The sequence below is a fragment of the Asparagus officinalis genome, chromosome 7 (assembly GCF_001876935.1).
Source record: "Asparagus officinalis chromosome 7, Aspof.V1, whole genome shotgun sequence".
Classification (NCBI taxonomy): Eukaryota; Viridiplantae; Streptophyta; class Magnoliopsida; order Asparagales; family Asparagaceae; genus Asparagus; species Asparagus officinalis.
This window is the reverse complement of record NC_033800.1, coordinates 40,601,107-40,620,121: the sequence shown is the minus strand read 5'-3', so window position 1 is coordinate 40,620,121 and position 19,015 is coordinate 40,601,107. Positions and strand designations below refer to the sequence as shown.

Here is a 19,015-nt window from a genome sequence, read left to right as displayed (position 1 = left end):
TCTTGCGATTCTTTTGAGCGGACAGAGAGCTGGGAGCAAAATTTCTAGCGACAGCGATTTTCCCCTTTGCGTGTGAGCCCGATTTGTCCTCTACCCTCTGTAATAAATAGGGGCTGTGATTTAAGAAGGGGGTTGAGTAATTAAGAGAGAGTTTGAGCGGTGATTTTAGATTAAAATCATCCGCTATTTGATTGAGAAATCTCAAGCTTGAGATCTTCTCTCTTATTTGTAATTTCTTGTGATTAATAAGAAATTATTTGTGTCGCTCCCGTAGACGTAGGTAAATTGCCGAATCACGTAAAATATATGTGTTTGTGATTGGCTTGTCATATTTAGATTGGATTGTACTCGAGTTAGGTTTGTTAATCTTCTCCCGTGCTTACGGACTCGTTCGGTGTGCGAGCACGCTTCCGCAAAGGCGCGCAACACTTACATCTGCACATATATAATTCAAAATTTGGTAGCTTGCTTATGGAGGCTCAGTTCCTGGTTTGTGATAGTAAGCTGTTACGATTCTTGGACTAACTTGTCAATTAGAGCATGCTTGAGAATGTAAGAAACATTTGACATTGATGCCCGATCGAATCCGCAACCCGAGACAGCTCAACCACCTGGACAGAATCTTCCTTTCAGTCAACGACAGGAACCGATGATGCTTTTTATATCAACGATCTTATGGAGCCGGAACCGGAAGAAGAAGCGCTGGCGCGCATGTGCGCGCACAGAACACTGGCACGGAAGCAGCGCTCTATTCGCGAATACAACAGCTTGAGGCAGATCTATCTCACAGGATTCCGCCTCAACTCAATCCTGACGAATACAAAGGCCTTGTGAGGGATCACTTGGATAATGCCTTTTCGGCTAGCCGTTACACAGCAACTCTCACGCGAGAGGTATTCGAAATAACCATTTTAGAGCTAAAAAAGTCAGATCCAAGATCTGCTCTGCTAATGAGCGACCCACAAAGCCTATCAATTTTCGAATTTTCGCCTTCAACCAACATAAGAGAGGAGGCTTATGAGTTCATCGAGCATCAACTCCAGGACGTCAATGCATAAGAGAGGAGGCTTATGAGTTCATCGAGCATCAACTCCAGGACGTCAATGACCTCAGCCTTCGGTTTCCCTTTCAAGGGGTTCATCGAGCATCAACTCCAGGACGTCAATGACCTCAGCCTTCGGTTTCCCTTTCAAGGGTCTCCTCTCAAAGCTCGCCTCAACATAATCTGAAAGTTGCTACTAATAACTATTAGTTTATTTCATTTGTTTGGTTTTTTTTTAAAGATCCACACTAAAAAGAAGGAAACTGGTGTTTGTACCAACAGGTAAAGGTCGTTGTGATTGGTGGGATATCATTGATCCCATGTCATTGAAGGATATCATGAGAGCAATTAATGAATGGCTAGCTTAGGTGATGGAGGATGAGGGAGAAGTGTTAATTTTTTATATTTATCCTACATTTACTAGAGGAGTAGTTATTTTCAGGAGCTAATGATCCAATGATGACTTTAAGACCTAGATTATCACGAGTGGACAATGGTGCATGTTCTCCTCATTCAAAGAGAAGGGTAAAACGAAGCTTTTTTCTTTTTTTTTATTTTTCCTCCTTCTCTTTTTTCCCCCTTTGATACGTCAGAAGACCTAGACTATCACGATACTAACAAGCCGTTTTAGAAAATATTAGGGTGCTTAAATGCATTAATAAACAACTAAGAGCATATAAGTGCAAACTTTGGTCAACTACAACGTATTTAACTGCAATTTTAGCCATAGAAAAGCGGATTAAAATTGCTCTACAACATATTTGTCCTTTATGAACAGTCGGCCTAGCTCAGCCCAAACCTCTTCCGTTAGTTTGATTACACGATGCAGCCTTAGGCCCAAATTAACTAATAGGGCGATTAGGCCCATGACTTAAAATAAAACGCCCTTCGGCTTCAGGAGTCGAAGTTAAACGAGGAGGAGAAAGGGAAATGGAGGGAGGCGGCGTCGGCGATAGCTGCAGGAGAAGGACAGGCACCGTCCGATTTACGATAAGGCTACGCGCCATCCTTTCATCCTCAGCATCAGAGACGGCACCGTCGATATCTCCGCTTTCAGGCGGTGGCTCGTAAGCTTCCTTTTCCTCTTCTCTCTCCTATTTCAATTTCTTCTCATTATTCATGTAAATTTTCCCAAGCGGGCCTTATAACTTTCGATGTTGTCTCTCTTCCTTGTGAGGCTCGTTATTGTTATTAGACTCGTGTTTGCCCAAGTTCCTATTGTGGAGTTTTGCCTCAGTGAATCTTTATTTATTTGTGTCATAAAATTTTAGTATAACATGTACTCTTTATGAATTCCGTATAAACTACAAGGCTTAACTGTGGGCATACCCCCCAAGTTACATTGTTAAAACAAGAAGTGTATTTTTATTTTGTGTCATTGAACTTCATATCACTGTCTTGATTTGGGAACTTCCATTGTACGAAGCTATATTTAAAATGGAAGAGGCATCTCAATCATTTCGATTTTAGTTAGCATATATGGACATCTTTGGTCCTTTAATTTTGATGTTTTAGTTTAGGGACATTCTGGTCAATGAGATCCAAATTCTTAGTTTACGGTCATTCTGATCCGTAGACTTTATCTGGTTTTTAGTTTTGGGACATTTGAATCCCTGGGATTTAGGGTCATTAAGATTTAAATTTGGATGTTGTTTAACGACATTCTCATCCATGGGATCTAGAAATTGTAACTTTTTTGATTTAGGGACATTTTAGTGTGTAATTTGACATTTCGTAATTTATATTTAGTTTAGAAGTGTTCTACTCAATAGTTTGGATCTTTGTAATTTCTTTAGATTAGGGAGCAAGGACACCTCAATAATGTAAGGTGTAGTAGTTTTGTTTAGTCTGGGGATGTTTTGGGTCATGATTTGGAAGTTTTGTAGTTTTGTTTAGCATAAGGAAATTCCATTTTATAGAATCCACATTTGAGTTATTTTTATTTTAAGCACTATTGGGGCCATAATTATGAGGTTTTCAAATTAAGTTTAGTTTAATGATTTTGCGGTCCATAATTATGTTTTGGACTTAATCTTAGCTTGATTACATTATGGTTTATAGAATTTTTGACGCGAAACTGTGAGGGACTTGTCTAAAGTGATCAACAACAATTTAATTGATCACAAAGAGGAGAAAAGAGTAATGCTTTTTTTTTCTGATTTCTTTTGAAAAATAATGTTAACAAGTTGTCACCTAGCACTAAAGGGACACTTGGCTGTTCATTTTTGTGTGGCTGTTTTGGAGGAAGTGATTTATTGTTTTCTTTTGGATAGCGGATACAATTGCAATTTAATTGGGAAGAAGATTTGGTTTTATGGAAAACAACAAATGGCTAGATTGATATGGGAAACAAATAAAACGAAGATAAATTACAATTACATCGAATTCACACATAACATCTAACCTTTTCTTTAGCTTTACGCATTGACAATCACATGCCCACCAGATCAGCAAATCTCATGATAAAACCTTTCTCAACTTTATTTTATAATTTTTTTATACTCCCTAATTACAATGAAAATAAGGACAAATTTTGAAAACCATTCTATTTACAAAAATATTCGCAAAAAAAGACCTATCTAAAAAAAATGGTCAAAACCTACCTAGTTTCAGCCGTCGGGCTGAAACTGGGTCGGTTTTGATGAAAAAAATCTGAAACTTCACGGGACTTGAAGTCCCGTGAAGTTTAGCAGCCTAAAATGACTTTAATTAAGGGCGACAATTCTTTCACGGGACTTCAAGTCCCGTGAAATTTTTTAGTTTAGAAAAACTTCACGGGACTTCAAGTCCCGTGAAGTTTATTTTACTAAGTCTCAGGCCCACAACTGTGAAAACAACTTTTCGACAAATAACAACAGCAGACTCGGCAGCTTTCCACGCTTCAAAACCCCACCTGACACGCTCTCCAACCTCAGAATCCGCTCACAAATACCTCCAACCATAACAATCCCAAATCCCCAATAATCGCCCCCCGAAAACCTTTAAGTATCTCCCAAAATCCCAACTCACAATCACATAACACACATAATAGATAGTCCCAAATGGCCAATTTTTGCTCCCTCACTCTCTTCTCACTTCTCCTGCTACATTCTCTAGTGCCATCAAATCCTCAAACGCTTCCAATCAGTGTATGGCCAAAGCCTCAAATTGCATCGTTAAATTCTCAGCTCAAACTTCATGGGACTTGAAGTCCTGTAAAGTTTTTTTAATCTAAAATTTTTACGGGATTTGAAGTCCCGTGAAAGAATTGTCGTCCTTAATTAAAGTCATTATAGGTTGCTAAACTTCACGGGACTTCAAGTCCCGTGAAGTTTCAGACTTTTTTTCGTCAAAACCGACTCAGTTTTAGCCTAACGACTGAAACGGCTGAAACTGGGTCGGTTTTAATAAATTTTTTTAGAATAGGTCGTTTTTTGCAAATATTTTTGTAAATAGGATGGTTTTTAAAATTTTTCCATGAAAATAATGACCCATTTAGATAGGGTTCAAAGTCCTATCTATACTAAACTTTGAAATCTAAATCTGTGATTCAAAATACAAATCTTCATCCAATCCTACTACAGTTCAACATCCGCAACAACTCTGTCGCAATGAAAATAAATTTCAAACTACTAATTGAAAATTCAAATCTAACTAAATATATAAATCAAAACTAAAGTCCTAAAATAAAATTCAAATATCAAATTTGAATTACTAACAACACTATCTGCATCAGTCTGCAGATCTATTTTTCAAATTTGTCCTACATCAATTTGGATATAGTATTTTATTGACTAGAGTTGCAACTTTAATAATTAGTGTGTAGTTGGAGTCATGTTGTGCTTGACAATTTTGAATGAATTTAACCTGATCTTTTCCGCAAACTGTCAAAACATGCATATATGTTCTTTCTTGGCATGACTTTGGCTTAGCCTAATAATACATGGTTGATGAGGTTCGTCGACCTGTCCATATGAGAAAGATCGTACTTGATGGTAACTAGATTTTGTCATTTGAAATTCTTTTGCTGCTTTAGCTTGATGAACTAGCCAAACATTAAATACAGACATTCTATCATGAAATTGAATTTTAGCGGGATCTTCATTTTGGCCTAATGAATAGGATAATTTATCCATATAAAGGGGTTAGGGGTAGAAGCAATGACCAAATTAGGAGTGAGGGACTGAAGTATAAACTCTTAATCATGCTCTTTTCAGGGGCATAGATTATATAAACTCTTGCTGATCAAGGAAAATTATTTCCTCTGTATATTAGGCTTTAGCACCTAACTTATAATCAAGAAAGTAAACAAATTAGCTCCCCAAAGTAAGGATTTTGAAGCTTAAGAGTAAGAGTAACTGTATTTGCTAAGGCAAGTGAAGCTAGTCCTGGTGATTGCAGATTGTTTGACCACTATTTTTTTATGAGACAAAAGAGAATTGTAGCTAACAAGTGTGCCCTGAGTTGGATCCTACTTGTACTTTTTCTATTAGCGGGACAGGTGGCAGCCAAATTATTCGTTACTAGACAACTAAAGCCAATAGGATTTCAGTTTAGGTCATGCCATGAAGCTAAAGACTCTAGTATTAGTTGTGAGACAGAGATCAGATTTTACTTGTTATATATCTAGCATGTTATATATCTAGCATGTTAATAGATTTTTGAATTTCATATTTGCAAGCAAGGTGATAATATAATTTGGAATAGTGATATTTTCTTATATGATTCTATTAAGCAGTTAGTAGGGTTCTATGTTCCTCGTTTTGAAAACAATTGTTAAATTTTATTAGAGGACCCAAAGGAATCCCCTAATAGCTTAAGACATTTTATTAAAGAAATTTACATATTAGAAGGCCCGAGGATTCCCCTTTTTAATGTGATTTGTTGGCCAACAAAGCAGCCATTTCATATGTGCCCTACATACGGGTTTGCAGTATCGCTGCGAATAGAAGAGACAGAGAAAGATGTCACGCCCAGACAGATTGTAACATGGAAACCTGCTAATATACAACATTTGACATCAAACAGTAGATTAAATAGTTCTCTGGTAAACTTCATGCAACTTAAATTGGAGCTAATATTCTTTGAGAAAACTAATTCACCACCATTATTCAAGATATACAAGATTTTAAATATTGTTTATAGCGGATTTATCGGACGGTCAAAATCCATATCGTATGGCGGAAATCAGGGATATATCGGGTATAAGTAGTATTTATCAGAGTGTCATATTGATGGGTGTGCAACTGTGCATGCATAATATAACGTCCTAAAATATAATCTTGAATAACATACAAGCGAATAACAAGATAAACTAACCAACTGTAGAAACTTAATAAAATATAAACATACCAAAATGTAAACGCACATGTTTAAGATCACTAACCAAATGTAAGTACGCATGTTTAAGATCACTAACCGATAATTCTATTAATTTATACCGCTAAACTCGGCCGATTTATTGACTTATGGCCGATAATTACCCTAAAATGATAACTGGTTAAAATATGAACTTATCATAGCGGAAGGGCTTAAAACCGATAAATCGCCAATTATATCGATTTATCGGCCGATATTTAAAACTATATTATACATGTATAGATCCCAACCCACACTTATGTCTTTTGTGTGTATATACATTCCAAAATAAAATGACACTTTCAAGATTTACTTTCACATACTCAGTCAGCAAGCTTTGTGTAATTCTTTTCCTTGTCCGTGTAGTTGGTTGCAGCCACAATTGGTGAGCTAAAGCCCAACAAGTAGCATAAAATAATGACATCGGTTATCATAAACATGATAGCGGAAGAGAGTGAGCATTAGTATAGTCATAAATGTTTGTATAAAGAGATGTAACTGGAATGTCAATTCAGTAGGAAAACAACTGTGCTTTTTGAAGGAAATGTGTGAATTATTCTTATAGTATCAATTTGGCCCCCTTAAGCTCAATATCAATTTAACATCTGCTGGACAGTCCTCTGGCCCCAGGGCACATTACATGGCATATGATAGGCTTTCTTCATTACAAGCCAACTCTGCTTTTCAAAGGAAGATGTATGAATTATTCATATAGTCTCAATTTTGCCACCATCATGTCAATATCTATTGATCATCCACTGGAAAGTCCTCTTGCCGCAGGGCGCATTGCATGCATACATTCATAGACTTTTTCCCTTAGCTTTTACATATTTGTAATACTATTTGCTTATCAGGTGGCATATATGGTTATAGACACGTTGATTGTGGTTTCTATCCCAATGTCAATCACTTGCTTGGCTTTAAGTCGCAGCATATATTTCTGAAAAGTATGCAATTATGTCGCCTACCCAATTACCTTTGTTGTCAAGAAATCTGGAACTATATTTGTAACTACACAGAAATTATTTCTTTAAGGAGTTGTGAGCAACACACTGAGTTGGTTGTTAGATGGTTAGCTGGTTATCTTTGTACCAAAATGAGAGACTTAGCCAGTTTCAAAATTTTCTGATTTTCAAAATTTTCTTCCTGATATATTTGTATTTATATACTATATTACATATTATATAATATCTGGAAATATGTTACATGCAGATGAATGGTTTGTAGAAATTGTGACCATTTGATTCTTGTTAAGATACTTATTTTGCATGAATGCTAATTTACAGGTCATGCACTCACACAATGACACATTATGATTGATACAACTAAATTTTGATATTTATGTACTATATTTTTAATATTTAAATTTTTAATATTATTTTTCTGGGATGATGTGTAAATAACTTGGAGAAAGTAACTAAAATGTTTTCACTACACTGGCAATTTTGGCACCTTGGTTAAAAAATTTTGAATTTCAAGGGAGATACATTTTGGCACACAGTGTATGTGATATTATGGATACTATAGTACACTGAAATTTGGCCTTCCTGACTGTCCTTGTGGATTTTGATTCTGACCCATTAGGGGTATTTTGGAGCTGCTGGTCAATAATAGAATAATGATTATTGTCCTAAACTAAATGGGAAGTATAGTTGGAATTTTCAACACAAACAAAGATAATTTTTTTCTCATTGACCATTAAAAGATTATGTGAAAATTTTTTCTCATTGGTTATAGATGGCACCTTTGTTTGCAAATAATTGATATCATGCCATATGTTGCTCTGCAGTGCAGATATGATATTTCTCTGGTATTTGTTCATATCAAGAAATACACTGTTAAGATGATCTTATTTTTAATCTGTCAGCTACATGTATGCATATACAAGATCATTCGCACAACTGCTGTTTGCTCATTCCATTCACCATCAGATCAGCAAAGTTTTAAACTAATAACCATTTTGTACGAGAAGCTCCTTGGAGTTATATTTAGTAACAGAGGAACGTTACTCGTTAAAATGAAATTTAAAAGCAAACTTTAGGATCAGACAAAAGGGAAGGGCCATCAAGATGCTTCATTTTTCCTCTTAGTTTTGACCAATGTTGAAAATAACGATAACACTTATCTCTTGTTAAGGGTTGTGGAAAAAGATGCAAAAAGCATAACGCATAACATAGATTATATTATTTATTAATTATTTACGATTCACAATGACTTAATAATCAGAATAATCAAAATTTTCAAACAGATCATCATAAATACGTAAAACCTTGTTACCTCGCTATTCTGGCCAAATCACTGGAGAAAGCCTTCGGAGAGAGGTAGGGATGGAGAGAGACGAGGGGATTTTGTCACTGAGATGTGTAGAATTAGCCAGCCTTTGAGCACTGAGATTTCCCTAGAGGTGCTAGGGCATCGTTTCGATGGAGACGAGGAGTGGATCTCGATGGAGATGGAGGTATTTCATCGCTGAGATGGGGACTTAGAGTGGATCTCGATGGAGATGGAGACGAGGAGGGGAAGAGATGTAGATGGAGGAGTTAGGCTTTCGTTGCTGAGATCTCATTGTTGAAGGTTTCCGTAGTTGAAGGTTTCCGCGTCGAAGTTCTCGTGTCACTGAGGGAAGTCAAGAGATATTTTAGGGCGCTACGGTTTAGGATTGGGGATTTCATAGTGATAAAGTGGGGGTTATTAGATTTGGATAGTGGAGAGTGATCCATGTGTTCAAATCTGATAATCAATATAACCTTAAAAAACTTAGGTTGTATAACCATTTAACAAAATGCTTGTAAAACGCATTTTTTGGCCGTTAAGTGCCCTGTGTGTTTTCTGCTTGTGCTATGTAACATTTTTATCTCATTAATAATGAAACAAGTTATGAGTTATCAAACGCATTTTTCAAAACATTGGTTTTGACCCGGATTCCTAGCACATATATGTCATGTATTACTAAACTCTAGCACATATATGTCATGTATTACTAAACTACCTTTGCGGAAATCAAATAAATGCTTTTTTTAATTCAATCAAGGAAACAATCTTGATTAACAAAGTGTACTTCTTTATTCTAGCTAACTCCTTATACTTTTCAATTTGTTTTAGCCTTCAATTGGACGGATGCCTTACCTGCACTAATCGAGATAACCTACCTGGACTAAATAAAAAACATGCATCTCAGTATTTTTAGCTAGGAATGCATAAAATCATTTTTTGGGAAAATTAAGTGCAACTTCTAATCGCTTTCGATCCAGTACTGATGTACCCCTTTGAAAAGTGTTTCTTAAGTATCATAACTATCCTTTTTTCCTCTCTTAATGAAATTGCAATTGACCACGTCATTCGATAGCTGCTGGAAATGGGCAAGATATGGTTCAAGAGGATATAAACAATCCAGCTTGCAACTGGTTCTGCACTCTTCTTTTTCTGGAAAATACGATGATACTCCCTTCGTTTAAAATATTGATAGTTCAATACATATGTTGTAGTGGTAAACTATTCATGAATATCTGTCACAATGCATATAATATAGATATGATATATTGAGTATGATATGATATATTTACTTAACTGAAGACATACCTAGGCGATCATATGATAGTTCTTCTGGTGGTTCTCATGGAGCCCAAGTATCAGGTTATGATCAGCAAGGTGCTTCGTCAAGCTGGCATTGGTGGTTCTCCTTTTCTTCATCGTTGCTGTTCGTGGAAGGGTGACCTCTACTCTTGCAATATATTTAGATGTCAGGCTCTGTTGTTAATCATTTTTGTAATATGACTATCTGGTTGTCCGGTTTATCTGACCTTTTTGGAAGACTGTTAATAGTCATTTATACATCTATAGTAATGTCTTATACTGGATCATTAGCTGCAATTGTGTATTAACATTTAAATAGCGAGTCAAGGCATTCCGATAACCTAAATGTTGATGTGTCAATGTGCAAGCTTATACCCTTCTGACAACCATGATGTTAGTCTTTTAATTTTAGTCTTGTGAAAACTGTTTGTTGGATCATTTTTCCTAGCCTGTAACAATTTAATTTTCCTTTCTTTTTTAACGCTTCTGTAGAGTCAGGACTACATATTTGTTAGGGAATTTGTCCCGTTTGTGGCAAGTGTTCTGCTTAAGGCTTGTCAGCAATCAGATGATCCATCTGACATGGAAGTAATTTTAGGCGGTGTGGCTTCTATAAACGATGAGCTCTCATGGTTCAAAAAGGAAGCTTCCAAATGGGATGTTCATCTGCTTACTACTGCTTCTCAGAAGGCAAATGTCGAATACTGCAGGTATGTTTTTTATGTCTATAGTTTACTGCAACTCAATCTTCAAGAAGAAAATGCCTTTTCTCTCACCATGTGAGAACCAGAATAACTTATGGGACTCTGATTTCCTGTTTAAGCTTTGCCTTGGCCCGTTTTCTCCAATCGTCCATCCTCCACCTCCCTACCCCTGAAAAAAAAAGCACACAAATGTGCACCACGCTCATACCTCTAGGAGTATATATGAGATTATGTCTTATATGCATTAAGTTCTAAATCATAGTTGGGAGCATGACACGCTATAGCAAACTGTGACCCGGGTTCAATCGTCCCGGAATAAGGACGTCTGCGAGCTGGACTGTGGTAGAACGCGACACAGTTTGCTAACTCCTGTAGCCCGATCTATAACTCAAACCATTTAAATTTTCAAACTGTTTTAACTGAAAAAAGAAACATGAAACGCGTGAGGAAATTAAGCAAATAAAGTATGCATACATTAATTGCAACATTATTCTCAGGGTTCTTTTACCATTACAAATATCAAATAACATGTTTTTTCTGAATTTGACTATTGTAGATCCTCAGATTCCATACTTGAAAACCAAACTTAAAGCAGAACCATGTTTCCTAGCTGTACTGTATAAGCCTACACTCCTCATTCTTGATTCCAAATAAGTGACATACCATGCTCCCGTTTCCCTTCCCATGAATCAGAATGAACTGTGTGTCATGCAAATATTTTTAAAATATTTATCAGATAAAAATATAATCATTGACTGATTTTATTATGCATATCTTATCCTTTCTAACGGTACACCTAGGTATTACCTACAAGGTAATGGTTGTCTGAGCAAATTGTATTTCATCAACCAATCTGTGTAGTTTTCTTCAGCATAGTATTTTCCTTGATGGAATTTATATTTGTCTTTTGCCTATGTTGTCAGTAAAGCAGTTATTGGCTAAGAAAACTATCCAAGTTGTTACATAAAGTTGTAGAACACCAAATGCGTGCGCCACACAAATAGCTACCGGACACTGCCATACAGGAATTTCTTTGTTGGACGGATCTACTAACTTGGCTGATAGTAGCTTTAATAGTGCTAGGCTGCTAGCTGTTAATTTGTTTTCTAAAATATACTAGGATTATAGATATTGATATTGTTTGCAAGGAACCTTCTTTGAATTCTCTTATGACAACCCTGGGTTGTAATTATCAGTTGCTGTTTCCTTTCATTTCCAGTCCTTAATGCACAATTGCCAATCATTGTACTATTGTATATTGCTTTTTAATGCTGATATTAAAAAGCAATGATACTAAACAGAAACCACAAGGGTATCACAACCAGGTACAGCAAGAAGAGAAAGTCAAAAAATACATGAATTGATCAAACGACCTCAATGAGAGATCTAAATTATAAGTAAAACAAGATAAGGAGAAAGTTCACATAAACTTTCTATTTCCTGCATCACCCTAGTGACCAAGTTATAAGTTACAGCTTTCCCAGTAGAATTTTTGCAATAGTGGTTTACGCATGGTAGTTTTCGTGCAAGAGCCTTCATTTGCTCGCGTTAATTGTGGCCTATCGGGAGAATCGATGACTGGATCTTTGATGTACTGCTAGTACATCTTCTGAATCAGTACTGAACATCCCTCCTGTAATAGTACAGGCTCCCATAGCAATGACATATTTTGGTTCAGGCATAGTACAGGCTCCCATAGCAATGACATATTTTGGTTCAGGCATTTGCTCATATAATCGCACTAAAGAAGCAACCATTTTCGTTGTTACTGCCCCGACTGTTAAAATTAGGTCTGCTTGCCTAGGACTCGATCTTGGTACTAATCCGTAACGATCAAAGTCGGAACTATTATATGTCCAAGGTCCAATATTGAAATCATTTTAGAGGTTTTCCCTTACTTTGTATGTGTCAACAAACAATTCAAAATATCTCAACGTTTTCAGAACAAGTCTGAGTCAAATAGCAATGATTCAAAGCACTTCTTTTTACATTACACTATTTTGGAAACCCAAGGACTCGCTCGTATGGATATGTAAAATACAGGATTTCCAATCCTAGCAGCAAAAGGAGGTTAGCGGTTTTTGATCCCTCTGACTCCGTTCTTGACCCAATGTGGAGACAATGTATGCTCGTTATACCCTTCATGACTCATTTAGGAATAACTAATTCGTGGGATGGTTGGAATATTTCAGGAGGAATTGTAACGAATTTGAGTATTTGGAGTTATAAAGGTGTGACGGGGCACATCACATATTGTGTTTTCTAACTTGTGCTTTTTGACGGCCATCTGGCATTGGGTGTATTAGGACCTAGAAATATTCTGTGATGAACGTACGGGAAAACCCTCTTTGGATTTGCCCAAGATTTTTGGAATTCATTTTTTTTCTTTCAGTGGTGGCTTGCTTTGGCTTTGGCGCATTTCATGTAACATGTTTGTATGATCCTGGAATATGGGTGTCCGATCCTTATGGACTAACTGGAAAAGTACAATATGTAAGTCCAGCATGGGGCGCGGTTGGTTATTCAACATAGATGAAATAGTAATAGTTCCGTTCATTTATATACTACGAAATTTATATGAAATTGACTCTGATTCTATCAAAAGTCTCCTATCTATTTTTGTCCGAAAATGGTACAATTTGAGCGGGAGGTGCACATCTTTTTTGAATTTTTTTTGTTTTTATGTTATTTTGTACTATGCAATTCCTTTGCTTGTGGGATAATTTTCCCTGAGCCGAGGGGTAATGAGAAGAAGCTGCATAGGTAAATATATAACCTGCAGAAAAATGTGCTAGTCCAACCAATCTTGCTTGCACAATGGAAAGCGTCACTGGCTTATCTCTCCATCGAATCAAATTAGCCAAAGGTGTGCGTTCATGAGCACATGCTAAAGTTTCAATTAATTCCTGCCAATATCCACGCCAGGAAATTAAGAACATAAATCCAGTAGCCCAAACAAGATGTCCAAATGAAAACATCTACGCCCATACCGATAAACTATTCATACCAAAAGAATTGAAGGTGTTTAATTCATTAGAGTGTTATTCCAGGTTTCTGCAAGGCTTGACTGCTCCAGAGGTCAGCTACACCATCGCGATCTCTGCCTTTTGGGCCATTGAGACTGTGTATCAAGAAAGCTTCTCCCTTTGCTTAGAAAATGGCTCCAACACTCCTGAAGAACTTATGGAGACTTGCCAAAGATGGGGAAATGCTTACTTTGGTCAGTATAGCCACTCTCTTCAGAGAATTGCGGAGAGGTGTCTGGAGAAGGCAGCAAGTGAAGAAGTTGCAAAGGCAGAAGAGGTATTCCTAAGTGTTCTGTCACATGAGATTAACTTCTGGAACATGAGTTCAGGTGAATCTTAAAATTTATCTTCTTGTGGAGGATGGTTTCTCATGTAACCAGTGACTGCAACACTGTCAAATAAGAGGTGGATTAAACAAAGTAATCTAAAAATAAAATCTTAGCTGCATAAAAACTCAAGTTCATCTTCCATTCCTAGTTGTTTTTTTCATTTTACTGTGGAGAGTACTTCCTACTTCTAGTTTCGTGGAATTTTGGAGCATTATTGAAAACTATGTTTAGAAATTGACAAAACTATTATGAACTTTGATAGAAAATATGAATTTAGTACGCTGGAGTACCATGTTTGGCGACATTTTGAGGTAAATTGTTCACATGACATGTTGGTGAACAATTTTGTATTCATGTACTTTAGATATCCTCTATATTTGCTCTCTCCACTCCTATTTTCAAGGATAGTTTAGACCTTTTCTCTAAGCATTTAATGTCCTTAAATTTCGAGTAATTCACGTACGGTATTTGTCTGCAGTTCACAGAATTTGTGGTAGTTTTGTGAAATTTGCTCTTAGAATTTCATTTTATTTATTTTCTTTTGGGGGGAAAAGTTGTGTAAAGTTACCTCTCCTTGAAACGAACCTAACCCTTTGCCATCCAAGCTACGCCTCATGAATAATATCTAAATTATGATTGCGTCTTATGACTAATTGAATGAACTACAGAGCTACACTTGTGGGTAAAGAAAAATGACATCCCAATTACTTACCTAAGCTAACACATGTATGGACGCTTGGTGAAGGACGTGGACACAAAACTAGCAAATATCTAGTATTACATCAACCATGTCCTCATCAAACATGAGAACCCAATATTACTCATCTGTTGATTTGAGAAAAAGGTCTATAATCTGGCCCCTACGCTCTGCATCTTGCCATATATATAGATTTTTCCCCCCCATCTAGTTCAAATTTGACATATTCAGTAAAAATATCTGCAGACCCACTTATTTGTCCTCCTCCCATTGGCCACCAAATGATAAGAAATGAGTGACCCGAGAAGATCCCCCGCCCCATCAAAAACCCCTCCCTCTATTGCACCATCCTTTATCTTCTTCAAACTAAACAATAAAACCAAAAACCAAGTAGAGAAGAAAGCAATGGCCGCTGCTCTCTCCGGTGTAAGCCTCTCAACACCAAGAGGAGTCATCTCCAGCAAGTCAGAGATCCCAAAAGCTCCAAAACGGAGCCTTGTGTCCTGGAACACCAAGATCGGCTATGGAGCAGGTCGCATGGTGGCCGTACAGCCTGTCCACAGCACGCCAACGCCTTCAGGTATATCCGGCAAGGTAGAGGAGAGCATTGAAAAGGCAAAGGAGGCATGCGCAGGCGACAATGAAAGCGGAGAGTGTGCGGCTGCGTGGGATGAGGTGGAGGAGCTCAGTGCTGCGGCAAGCCATGCACGCGACAAGGCGAAGGATTCTGATCCTCTGGAGGCCTACTGCAAGGATAACCCGGAGACTGATGAGTGCAGAACCTATGAAGATTGATCTTGAACAAGAGTTTGGATGGTGGGTTGTTTGAACTATATTATTTGTATTATTAATCATTTTTCTTGTATTTTTATATGTGGTTTTAGATCCCATAAATGGAAACAGTGAATGGTTATTAGTAATTCAGTTTTATGTTTGTGATGTTGGTGGTGGTGGTGATTGTGGTGGATAAGGGCTCCTATGTGGTGATTTAGTTTTATATAATAGTTCTTTAGTTAAAATCTTTGTGCTATTTCCTTGTGTTATAATTATCGAAAGGGGTGGTGATGAATTTTTTTATACTAATCAAATTTCAATTGGTAGTAGCCAAAAGCTAGAGCTAAGTTGGTTGAGGATGACTCTATTGCTGCCCTGCCTTCATACATCAGATGACCAATAAATTCAGTAGCCTCGAAGAAGCATCTAATGTAAGGCATGAATATTGTTGGGTACGTGACTTTCTGAGCGTGAGACTCATTTTTATTTTATTAGGCATGTAAGTTGTCGGTGTGAGGCTAATCATGTTTTATATTAGGCTTGTAAATTGTTGACACGAAGCCAATTTGTGTTCTTTTCACAAGTATTATGCTCGTTCTTGCAGAGGTGGATCTGATTTCTTTGATTTATATATCAAAATTTTGTTTCATGTGAGGTTTCATTTTAAATTGAATGGTGATGAATTTCTTTTCTTTTCATGTTGCTTCTTTTCTGCTTGGAGTACATAGCTTTTTTATGAATTAAGCGCACAAATGGTTTGCACCAATGACAAACATGAGAGAACATTTTAAATCCCCTTGTTCTGAACATGAGATGAAACTTATAGCATATAGTTGTAATTGTCATTAGTTATTCATCACATAATACTAAAGAATGGAGACAAACAATGTTATCATGTATGTGTGTAAGTTACAATAAGCTAATGTTTACGACTAAAATAAATAAGTTGCAATAAATATTGTTATAACAAGTATTAAAAGCTATTTACGCTCTTATTTTGAATTTCCTTTTGAATTTCAAGATAACTAAGAAAAAAAATCCAGCTCACCCTATCTAATTTTTAATTTCTGATTCAAGTAATCTGATTTTTCATCTAACAAACTATGTTCACAACATTATGAAGCAATTTAAAGAGTAATATCATATTCATCCTATATATTAGCCTTATATCATAAGAAAAGTGGAGTACAGATTAAAAATATACAAGAAAGAGAAATAATCCAAATAAAAAAATTCATTGCAATTGGATTTGGAAGCACATACATACTCAAAGAAGATACTTAATAGAGACTAAAGAAATCAGATATAGAAAATAAAGAAATTAGACCCACCCGTGTGAGGGTAGACATGATATTTGATAAAAATCCATAAATAAATGCATGTGCCGAAGAGCTCTTACACTCACACTGTACTAACCGCAGAGCTTTGGCAAATATAGAAAGGTATTTTTAGCCTTGTCCTAACGAGCCGGCCCGGACTGGAAAATCGGGCCCGGGCTCGATCAGCCCGGGCGCCGGGCCAAGCCGGTTGTTTTCTTTTTTTCCTTTTTTTTAAGTAAAATTGCTAAAAAATTAGATTAATCTTATTATATTTATATAAGTATGTATTAGTATATGCTTACATATTATTATATAGCTATATATTATATATACATATATTATATGTAAATATATTGTATATACTTATAAGTTATAACTTGAGAGAGAGAAACACATTTGTATATATTACTTATTTATAAATATGTATTATATAGTTATATATGTATTTGTTACATACTTACATTATGCTTATTTAAGTACAGTAATACAGTTTACTTATATGATATACTTTTATATATACTAGATGCAATATACTTATATACAATTATACTTATATTACTGTAATTTTATAATATACACATATAAGTATACTTATAACTACATTATATATATTGTTGATGTTAAGTAACCAAACAGTCAAATATATGGGGGGGTATTGATTAGGGGGCCACTCACTTATTCGAATATCTGGTTTTGAGTTTAGTAGCTTCTAGCCTGCACAAATACAACTCGTGAGAGGACGAGGCTTAGTTTCTCCGTTGTACCTCCGTTGATCAAGTCAGCTGGTAAACTTGAGTGGGAAAATGAAAAACTGCGTGAGCGCTTTATTATAGTGCAGTATAATTAGCAGATATTGCTTGGAAAAATAGCCTACTTAGAAATTGCTTAGCAGTAAAAAGAGCTCACGCAATTCTTCATTTTCCCACTCAAGTTCACCAGCTGACTTGATCGTCGGAGGTACAACGGAGAAACTAAGTCCCGTCCTCTCACGAGTTGCTATTTGTGCAAGCTAGAAGCTACTAAACTCGAAACTAGATATTCGAAGAAGTGAGCGGCCCCCTAATCAATCTCCCCCTATATATTTGACTGATTGGTTACTTAACATCAACAGATTGGCGTACACCATAGGGCCTTCTTTCTTTTTTGAGAAAACATGTCTGGCTCTGAGCATAAGGTTGATCAGTCTCGCCTAGTAGGACCACATCAAAGCTACGATACTCAAGCTCAACTTGAAGAAACGGCTCAGCAGATTTCTCAATCTCTCCAATAGCAACTCGCAACATTCACCAGTGAGCTCCTCAGCTGGCTTCCACAGCCACATCAAACTACTTCAGTTGCCTCTTCATGTGCTAATACAGATGAGGTAAGGGCCTAAAGAGATCCTTCGAGCCTACTTCAAGAGGTTCAAGGCGAAGAGAATGGAGGTCAATGACCTAGGGAGTGTGGTCGCTATGTCCGCCCTTATGGCCGGCTTGCAGAGCAACGAGTTTGCCGACTCGCTTGCTAAGAAGATGGTCGCCAATTATGAATAGATGATGGTCAAAGCTCATGGGTACATGAACATGGAGGATGCCCGAGCTTATAAGGTGATAGCCATGGCCACAAAGACCTCAAACAACCACGACTTCAGCCAGCAGCACCAGCGCCACTATTGCACCGCGCGTACTAAAGCAACAACCGGCAGTGACGCTCGACATCAGAGTCGGCTAGAAGCCCCCTGCAAGGTAGGAGTAGCTGAGAGGACCCCCCCCCCCACCCCCGAGAGTGACTCCCACTTCCAATTGGTCCAACAGGAGGGACCGATGGAGGAACCAAGTCTTGTCCTCTTATGAGTTTCTATTTGTGCAGGTTGAAGCTACTAAACTCAAAATCAGATATTCGGAGAAATGAGCGGCCCTTAATCAACCTCACCCCCAACCAATATATTTCATTGTTTTATAACTTAACATCAACATATATTTATATTCTTATATCTTAGTATCTATACCATACTAAGAGTATATATATATATATACTACTAAACTCAAAATCAGATATTCGGAGAAATGAGCGGCCCTTAATCAACCTCACCCCCAACCAATATATTTCATTGTTTTATAACTTAACATCAACATATATTTATATTCTTATATCTTAGTATCTATACCATACTAAGAGTATATATATATATATATAGAGAGAGAGAGAGAGAAAAATGGGTATGCTTAGTACCAA

The 19,015-nt window shown here is 36.8% G+C and overlaps 2 protein-coding genes across 2 annotated transcripts; both read left to right on the top strand.

Moving 5' to 3' along the window:
- LOC109850959 (probable bifunctional TENA-E protein) lies at positions 2,010 to 14,437 on the top strand. Its single transcript, XM_020421051.1, has 3 exons — positions 2,010 to 2,109; positions 10,445 to 10,662; positions 13,707 to 14,437. Exons 2-3 carry the CDS (start codon positions 10,535 to 10,537, stop codon positions 14,020 to 14,022), a joined length of 444 nt encoding a protein of 147 aa, XP_020276640.1. The 5' UTR covers positions 2,010 to 2,109; positions 10,445 to 10,534; the 3' UTR covers positions 14,023 to 14,437.
- On the top strand, positions 15,047 to 15,647 carry LOC109850958 (calvin cycle protein CP12-2, chloroplastic-like). Its single transcript, XM_020421050.1, has one exon. The coding sequence runs from the start codon at positions 15,114 to 15,116 to the stop codon at positions 15,501 to 15,503; it is 390 nt and encodes a 129-aa protein (XP_020276639.1). The 5' UTR covers positions 15,047 to 15,113; the 3' UTR covers positions 15,504 to 15,647.

Excerpts from the sequence above, each read along its gene's own strand:
- LOC109850958 (XM_020421050.1), top strand. The coding sequence starts at position 15,114 with ATGGCCGCTGCTCTCTCCGGTGTAAGCCTCTCAACACCAAGAGGAGTC.
- LOC109850959 (XM_020421051.1), top strand. The coding sequence starts at position 10,535 with ATGGAAGTAATTTTAGGCGGTGTGGCTTCTATAAACGATGAGCTCTCA. Across the intron at positions 10,663-13,706 it reads GCAAATGTCGAATACTGCAG|GTTTCTGCAAGGCTTGACTG; the intron begins GTATGTTTTTTA and ends GTGTTATTCCAG.